Source organism: Grampus griseus (assembly GCF_964374135.1).
Source record: "Grampus griseus genome assembly, chromosome: 15".
Taxonomy (NCBI): Eukaryota; Metazoa; Chordata; class Mammalia; order Artiodactyla; family Delphinidae; genus Grampus; species Grampus griseus.
Genome location: NC_139009.1, coordinates 59,529,404 through 59,538,300, shown reverse-complemented (window position 1 = coordinate 59,538,300; position 8,897 = coordinate 59,529,404). Strand labels below are relative to the sequence as shown.

The 8,897-nt window shown below is 55.8% G+C and overlaps 1 protein-coding gene across 1 annotated transcript; it reads left to right on the top strand.

Moving 5' to 3' along the window:
• The first annotated feature begins 758 nt into the window (after window positions 1-758).
• TEX261 (testis expressed 261) lies at window positions 759-7,052 on the top strand. Its single transcript, XM_082672450.1, has 6 exons — window positions 759-934; window positions 1,822-1,901; window positions 3,297-3,450; window positions 5,301-5,368; window positions 6,051-6,153; window positions 6,416-7,052. The coding sequence occupies exons 1-6, from the start codon at window positions 865-867 to the stop codon at window positions 6,529-6,531; spliced, it is 591 nt and encodes a 196-aa protein (XP_082528576.1). The 5' UTR covers window positions 759-864; the 3' UTR covers window positions 6,532-7,052.
• Window positions 7,053-8,897: the final 1,845 nt, after the last annotated feature.

The following is an 8,897-nucleotide window of genomic DNA, read 5'->3' as shown; positions in this document are numbered from 1 at the left end:
ATCCTATGTTTAATTTTTCTGAGGAATATTTATTTATTTTTATACATGAAAAAATTCTGAGATAAGAAATATACCAGGGGCCCGTTATACATTATTTTGGCATGCCTGTCTCGGCCACCAGATGGGGAACTTCTTGACAAGGGCTGCCCTGCTCCTTGGGGCCCCTCAGTTAGCTCTTCCAGAGGTGTAGTAAATGCATTCAGCGCCTAATGGGCGAAGTCAACAGAGAGGGAGAGTTAGGCTTGAGGATGATTAATCAAAGGTGCCCCAATTCCTACCTGTGCCTCTTCCTAGATGTACAATAACCTGAGGCAAAGTAACCTTCCTAGGCCCTGGCTTCCCATCCATAAATTGATCTACATCATCGGATTAATTTCCATCATGAACCTACAGCCTAGCTTTTAGCATAGTGCCTGTCACACGTTAGGCACTCAACAGTTTTGTTCCTGTTACCTGCGAGAGCAAAAGAAAGCCCTGGGCAACTCCAGGCTGGCGCGGGAGTGCACAGGGAGGGGCCGGTGGCTACGTTCCAAGCTCCGGTACTAGCGCTGCGTCCCCGCGCCTCAGGACCGTCCCGCCTCCCCGTGGTTGCATTGCCGACCGGCCCCCTCTTTGCATCCTCGGGAGCCCGGCGGTCCGCGGGCGCGCGCCGGTCTGGGCAGCAGCGGTTGGCCCTCCGCGCCGGCGGGCGGCGCTAGTCCGGACCCGGCTGGGGGCGGTGCTCGGGCCGGGCTGCTCTCGGCGGCGGCGCACGACCGTCCGCGGGGCGGGGACGCGGCGGCGGTGGCGGAGACTCCGTGTTGCCGGAGCCCGAGCGCGCAGGCCCGTCCCGGCGGGCTGGCGGGCGGCCGGGGCGGGGGCGCCATGTGGTTCATGTATGTGCTGAGCTGGCTGTCGCTTTTCATCCAGGTGGCCTTCATCACGCTGGCCGTCGGTGAGAGTGCGCGACCCCGGGCCGCGCGGGCTCCAGCTCCGGCATCTGTGCTCGCCGGGGGTCGCATCACGAGGGCGCCGGAGAGAGCCGGGAGACCCCCGCCCGTTCCTTCCGGCCTTCGCATCCCCCTTCCTGCCCCGCCTGGTCCTGCCCCTCCTCCTGACCCCAGTAGCCTAGCCTGACCTCGGGTCCTTCCAGGAGTCACAGAGTCCGCCCCAGCGGTGCCCAGGGGAGGCTGACTCAAGTGCCCCTTGCCCGCGCATGGCCAACCGCTGCCGCGCCCTCCGTCGCGGGGCCGGCCGCACCGAACTTTTCCCAGACACCTACCCCCGCCCTTTCGCCTCGGGCCCTTGGTGCTTCCCACTCTGACTTTGACGGCCTTTCCATTTTTGGCTAGTTCCTACTCTTGATCTCAGCTGAGACTTCACCTCCTCCGGGAAGCACTCCTTATGGGGTTTGACTTGTCCTACTGGGATCGTCTGACTCCCCTTCCCACTCAGCACCCCCGCACCCCCGCAAAGCTGGTCAGGGAAGGGACCTCGTCTGTCCCGTGCCGTACTCAGCTCTCAGCCCAGCAGCTGGCGCATACTAAATGCCAGCGAATATTTACTGAATGAGCGAAAGAAATTCCCTTTTATGGGCCAGAGGTTAGGTTTGTGCGGAGGCATCAGATACAGGTTTCCATTCACTTTTATGAAATCTCTCCTTAGTTGCCCTGACAGAGTTTTACTTCCGACTTGGGAGGGTAACACACGGATTGTTTGGTTTGTTTCTTACCTAATGGAATCATGAAAGGTTGAGTGGAATCCAGCTGCAGAGAGAGGGGTGATCAGCATGGTGGGAGTGACACTGGCTAATGTTCTCCCTGCTTGCTTCCCCCCTGCCAGCGGCCGGACTCTATTACCTGGCAGAATTGATAGAAGAATACACAGTGGCCACCAGCAGGATCATAAAATACATGATCTGGGTAAGTGGCAGTTTTCCCCAGGATCCCCCTCACTCTTGCCCTGCCTCAGAAGGAGGAAGTGGGGAAAGTTTGGCCTGGGTGATGAGACCTGTGTCCTTGCTGTTTCCTGAGGGTACCACCCCCTACCTCCCTGCCCTGTACCTTGTCCCCCTGGGTCTGCTCTCCTGGGCCTATGTCTTCCCTGGCCTCCTTCCCCAAGTGGCATCGCTTCACTGCGGGCCTCGTTCTTGGTTCCTTAAGGCGAGAGCTGAGTGCCCATTCTCTGTTGACAGGGCTGTGGCTTTGCCTTTGTTTGACCACCTTCAGGGGTCTTAGCCCCTTGCTCTGCTTACAGCATTTAGAACTGAGAGGAACCTTAAGGACAGTTTTGAGTACTTGTTCTTTGCCCTCTTTCTAACTGGATCAAGTGACTTGGTCTAAGAGGGAGACACCTTCCCTGCCCCAGGCCCTGCCCTGCTCAGGGCTCGTGGAAGGATTCTCTTCCTGAAGACACAATCCTTGCCGTTGATGTCCAAGCCACAGGAGTGACTGCTGGTGGATAGATTTCTGCAGCTGCAGGAAAGGCTGGGGAGGGTCTGGGGGCACGTTTGGACAGGACGAGCCCAGTGCCTCTCAAGTCACCTGCTGTCAAAAGCCACTTCCACTTTGGGCATGGCCTGGGGTAGGGAGTTAGTGGTGGAGACAAGACCATAGCTCTCAGCTCTGGGTTCAGAGGCCCAGCTCATGAGTGTTGGTACAGGAATTAGACCTTCATTCAACCAACTGCCTGCCTTTTGTTGAGCACTGACAGCTATAAGTCCTTCAGAACAATGTTTTTCAGACTGCAGGAAGGATTCATTATTGGGTTGTGCAATCAATTCAGTAGATCATTATCAGCATTAAAAAAAAAAAAAAGGAGGGCTTCCCTGGTGGCGCAGTGGTTGGGAGTTCTGCCTGCCGATGCAGGGGACACGGGTTTGTGCCCCGGTCCGGGAGGATCCCACGTGCCGCGGAGCGGCTGGGCCCGTGAGCCATGGCCGCTGAGCCTGCGCGTCCGGAGCCTGTGCTCCACAACAGGAGAGGCCACAACAGTGAGAGGCCCGCGTACCACAAAAAAAAAGGAATGGGAAAGACTAGAATTGAAATCTGAACTTTGATCATGTATATGTACATGTGTTGGGGTCACAGTGTAAACTATTTTTCTTACTGTGGGTTGCTGTCAAACAAACTTTGAGATTGAAAAGTGCTGCCCTTTGGGAGCTGAGAGACTAGCTGGGGAGGTCAGAACTGTGGCTGTGAAACAAGGAGAGACTGAAACATGAACAGAGTGTTGCCCTGAGTAGGCTGGGGGTTAGTGAGTCCAGAAAGGCTGCCTGGAAGAAGCTCCCCGCACTGTGTGCCTCTGGTTGTTTTCAGTTCTCCACAGCTGTGCTGATTGGCCTCTACGTTTTTGAGCGCTTCCCCACCTACATGATTGGTGTGGGCCTCTTCACCAACCTTGTCTACTTTGGCCTCCTCCAGACCTTCCCCTTCATCATGCTGACCTCGCCTAACTTCATCCTGTCGTGCGGTGAGAGGGGACATAGTTGGGGAGGCAACTGAGTTGGTTGGACGTGCCCAGCTCAGTCTAGGGCACTGAAGGGGATATAAAGAAAAGAGGCAAACCACTGAGGTCCTCCAGGAGACCAGGCTGATTGGAGGCTGGGGTTCTCACACATGAGGAGCCTAGGGCCCGCATTGGCTCTAATGACTAGAATTTGGGGGGCTGGGATACTCAGAAAGGGAGGGCTTTCCTAGGGAGGTAAGTTTGACAAAGGGTTTGAGAAGGGAAAAGAGGTGGGTTGGCTGAGCAGTTATAGCCCCTAAGAAACCACTTGGCCAGGAAAAGCCCAAAGCCTTTCCCTGGCCTGCAGGCAGCTCCCCATCCAGTCCTCTGGCCCAAAGTCGTGATTAAGACGAGCCTCCTGGGGCTCTGGGGGTCCCTGCAGACAGCTGCCTTGGGGTTGACAGACCCAGTTTGGAGGACCGTGGCCTTCCTGCCTTTGCTCTGCCACCAGTTTCTGACCCCAGGGAGTCATTTCCCCTCTCTGGCCTTAGCTTCTCCATCTGTTCAGTGATGTTTAGGAGACTCATTTGGCACATAGATGCTATAGTTATTCTCGGAAAAGGTTCTAGACAGTATCTGGTTACCGGGATTGCCTTTTCTCCCTTTAGTCATTACTGGTCATCGTAGCCTTTGGTCAAGATATCAGATTGATTGGGGTTTCTTAGAGCTGCTTTTCTGTTTCTGTGAGAGAATCTGGAAAGAGACTGTTACTCACAAGGAGGGCACAGTGTTAAAGCCAGGACTGAGTGCCTTGGTGTGATTCCACCAAAGGATTTGTTCTGCGGGGATTGGTGTGAGGATCCTTCCCTGGAGACCAGGCTCCTCTTGCGTCTTCCCAGGGGGGAGGGTGCTCCCCAATCCCCCCACCCCTTGGGGAGCTCCCTTGGCTTCCCTTTGTCACTCCCCTGACTTGCCCTCAAGGTGCCTGGGAGAGTTTTTCTGAAGATCTGTGGGTGTCAGGTACCATCCTATCTTCCAGTATGCCCTCGCCCTAGAGCGCGGCTAGGAGCGGCAGAGCTGTGGTTGTCTGCCTTAGAAGGGGAGAGGCAAGAGAAGAGAAAAGAGGAAAGATTCGTGGCAGTTGGCTGTGAGGTGTATGTGAGGGGTGTTGGGTGTGAGGGGATGCCTTGTTCTGGTGCCTGCCCTTCACCTCACCGTGGGAACCGGCAGGAATGCCTGTCTCGGAGCAGCGAGTCCCCGGGATCTCTCTCTGAATTTGGCTGCATGCTAAGGAGGTGGTGGGATCCAGAACATACCAGTTCACACCAGTGAACCTTATCCTGAGGACGGACCCCTCCCCGAGAATTTTGAGGAACCCTAAGATTGCACTGCAAACCGTCTAGCAAACTGTGCCCTTTCATTCCTGAGGAGTGAGAGCCTCCTCCCTGCTGCCCCGACTGGAGTGGACTCCTTGGGAGCGTGTGCTCTGCACGCCCGTGACACCCTTCCACACAGCCCTGCGGAGCTCTCTTCAGGACTCATGGCTGCTAAAGACCAGGTCAATTGGCACCATGCTTTGGAGTGTGTAGCACTGGAGTCTCGTTTTTATAATATTCGAAGAGTGTTTTACCTACTTCTAATTGGATTCATGAGTGCCCTCTGCAGCGGGCAGGTGGGGTGGGGGCTAGTTCTTCCGTTCTCACAGACGGGAAACTGGGTTCTGGAGAGTAGTGCGCTTGGCACGGAGCCGTACTCTGAGCTGGGTGTGAGGTCAGGACTAAGCATCGGCTCCCAACCTCCGGGGCCTTGTGAAGGTTGAAAGTCTGCTTTATGTTATCCACCCCAGAATAAATGACTCTTCATTCCCTCAACAGGGCTAGTGGTGGTGAATCATTACCTAGCGTTTCAGTTTTTTGCAGAGGAATATTATCCCTTCTCAGAGGTAAGAAGTATTCAGTACGTCATCAAACTACTAACCGGGACAGAGCGAGTAAAAGGGACTTGCGTGATTTCTTTGTGAACTTGACTATGATTTGAAACTGAGTTTATTCAGGGATGACACATTTTAAAAAAAAATGGTATAGGTGATTTTAGAAAGCAGTGAGGATGAGAAGCAGGGACCCCTTTGGCTGCGGTGGGGAGGACACTGCTGTCTCCCAGTGAGTCCTTAGGGGATGCCAGCATCCCAGCCTAGCATCCTAAGGTCATGAAGGGGCGGTGGGGTGGCCTGGTCTGACGCAGACCTCACAGGGCAGGGGTGGGCCACAACCCTGAACCCTGCTACTCCAGGTTGAACCCCTGGGGAAGAACAAGGTCTCTTCTCTAGGGAACATGGGTCATTCATGGTTTTGCCCTCCATCTGCCTCCTTTGGTTCAGAGGAGTTGCTTGTCCTAGTGACCACGATTTGGGGATTGTGGCCACACAGTCATCTTTGGTCTCCACCTTTCCCCACTGAATTTTCTCCATGTCTGGGGGTGTCCTGTCTCTGCTTCCCGGGCCCTGGTCCCCTTCAGAGATCAAGTGTGGGGCACGCTTGACCGCCTCTCTAAGATACATGGTGAGCACACCTGGCCCAGCCTTGGCATCTCCAGGGGTACCCTCATCTCGGTGTCTCTGTTGCCAGGTCCTGGCCTATTTCACTTTCTGTCTGTGGATAATCCCGTTTGCGTTCTTTGTGTCACTGTCGGCTGGGGAGAACGTCCTGCCCTCCACCATGCAGCCTGGAGGTGAGAAGGGGTTTGTAAGGTGGGAGGCATGGTGGGAGGACGCCAGCAAGGCCTGAGTTGCTGGGGGAGCTGGAGCCCGCCCTGTCATGGAGACACTTGGACTCTGGGTGGGCAGAGCTGTGTTCACACGCGCGCGCGCGCACACACACACACACTCTCCCTGCACACACACACACACACTCTCATCTCCCTGCACACACACACACACACACACACACACACACACACACTCTCTCTCATCTCCCTGCCTGTGTCTCCACAGATGACGTGGTCTCCAATTACTTCACCAAAGGCAAGCGGGGCAAACGCTTAGGGATCCTGGTTGTCTTCTCCTTCATCAAAGAGGCCATTCTACCCAGTCGGCAGAAGATGTACTGAACTTCTGCGGAGGGGATGCTGGGGCAAGATCAGGAGAGTCAGGCCCCTGGGCCTCTGCAGTAGGTGGGTGCCGGGAGCTGGAAGGCACCTTCCCCCAGCGCTGGCCCTCCTTCCCTCGACTCCCCCGGAAGCCCCTATCCCCACCGTCCTCAGGAGGCTCAGCTTGGCTCAGATGTGATGCTGCCGGAGGCTGAGACCTCAGAGGGCGCCAGGGAGGATGCGGTGCCTGCTTAGCCAGGAGGCCGTGGCCCACCTGGGTGTGCAGAGCTGAGCTCCTGTGGCCCTCCCGCCGCTTCCTGTGATGGGTCCGGAGTTCTGGCTCTCCCAGGGCAGGCAGGGCAGGGGCCGTGAAGCTGGAGAGCAGACAGTGATAACTGCTATGGGCAGATGGCCGTGGGGAGGGGCCGTGGCTTAGCACTTGCAAGAGAAAGTTTTGCTGTTGAACTGTGATTTCTGTCCAAGTGCTGATTCCCGTTTGAATAAAGATTCTAGGTGGCCCTGTTTGCCTTAATACCCTGAAAGTTCATCTTCCTTTCTTCTGCTGACCTTCCGCCTGGACTGGCTTTTCTGTGCCAGGGGCTCCTTTTCTGGGTTTGGGTCTTGCCTTTCCGAAGGGACTGTTCTTGTGGCCCTTAGTGGGAAGGGGACAGAGATGAGGAGCCGAGCCTGGAGTGGGAGGCGGGGGAGTGGGGATGGATGCGGCCTTTCTTAACGCCCTTCTCTCTCCTTGCATCTCTTCTTTCCTCAGGGCTCCGTGACTGTCAGACTGGGGGCAGAGAGGGGATGGTGTGGGCCTGGGTTAGATCTTTCAGGAGAACATGTACAGTGTCCTATTTATAAGTCTTCGCCTAGGGAAGAGAGCGGTTTCTGGCTGAATTCTATCTCAGGCTCGAGGAGAAACATTAAAAACTGGCTTCTTGGCAGCCCGGGCTACAGCCTGTTTGTAAGAAACAGGGCTGGTGAGAGAAGCTGTTTGTCACTCTAAGAGCACACAAGGGCTGGCCCTCTCTTCTGAGCGCTCTTGGCTCCTGGGGAGGTGATCAGTCTTCTAAAAAGGCAGGCCGGGTCCTGGGCACAGGCCCGCATTTGTTGGCCTTGCGTTCCAACTACAGTGCCTTACAAGTACTCAGCAGTACCTATGCGAATGAGGTCCCCACGAGAGCCATCACCGGACATGTCCTGTACCTCACAGCAAAGCAGACAGGTGCAGAGATGGACTGCACGCCTGTGGTACCTTTCAGCCACAGGGAAGACCTCTGTGCTTGAAGATCTTACCTCTACGTCCTGCCTCAAGTCCCGCCGTAGCCCTTCATTTCCTTGGGTCTAGCATTCCCGTTCTCTTAAAAATCCCAGCCTTCCCCTTTCCTGGGGAGGAGCAGTACATTTGGGCCTTCTCTCAGTGGCACTGAGATGGCCAGGCCCTTTTGTCCTATGCAGACAAGGGAGGACAAGGTGGAGGACACTGGAGGCCAGTGTCCTGACTGCTGGCCAGCAGCTGGCCTTGCCCTCCGTTGCTGTCCATTTCTTTGTTTCTCACCCCAGTGGTGTGGCTTTGCCCTCCATTCGCTCCACTGCCAGTGTTCTGGGGGCTGCCAGTGGCCGTGTGCTAAGTCCAGCGGACCCTCTTCGTATCTCCTCTTTCTGGATTTGTGCAGCATCGGGCAGGGCTCGTCCCCCCAGCGTCCCAAGCACTTCTGTGGCTGGTTCTCCCTCTCGGGCTGCTCCTTTCCGGGTCCTGTGCAGGCCCCTCCACTCACCCCCCGTGCAGTGGTGTTTCTCAGGGTTCGGTCGTGTGTTCCCTGGAGGAGCCCATCCGTGCTGATGGTTTCAAGGAATTGAGAGCCGACAGCCAGCCCCAGCATCCCTCTCGGTCCTCTGAACCACAGTTCTGCTGCCTTTGGGCACACAGGCAACTCTCATGGCCCAGATGGCACTTGGTGCCACCCTTTGCAACCTGCCTTTTCTGGGTACCTGCCTTGGCCCCAAGATCACTCAGGAGCCCAACCAGAAACCTGCTTTCTCTTTCTGCCCTGACATCCAATCTCTAACGACTGTCAAGTTTACCTTCTTAACATCTCTTGATTTGAGCCACTCCCTCTGTCAGCACCTTTCACCTGGATTATTGTGACAGCCTCCTTCTGCTTCTCTATCCCACAGCCAGAGTTGTCTTTCTAATGCACGGTTGATCTAGTCACTCCCTGGCTTACAACCTTCCACGGCTCCCCCCGTCAGGATAAAGTCCAGACCCCTGAGCATGGCTCATGAGGCTCATGGTGTCCCAGCTCTCGCTCGCATCTGGCCTCATCACTTGCCACCTTGCATTCTGATTTTCAGCCTCCTGTATCCAGAGATGCCACTTTAATTCC

What these genes read in the sequence shown, in the direction of transcription:
- TEX261 (XM_082672450.1), top strand. Translation starts at nt 865, where the DNA reads ATGTGGTTCATGTATGTGCTGAGCTGGCTGTCGCTTTTCATCCAGGTG. An exon ending in CTTCATCACGCTGGCCGTCG is followed by an intron (nt 935 to 1,821) that starts GTGAGAGTGCGC and finishes CCCCCCTGCCAG; the next exon opens with CGGCCGGACTCTATTACCTG. An exon ending in TCATAAAATACATGATCTGG is followed by an intron (nt 1,902 to 3,296) that starts GTAAGTGGCAGT and finishes GGTTGTTTTCAG; the next exon opens with TTCTCCACAGCTGTGCTGAT.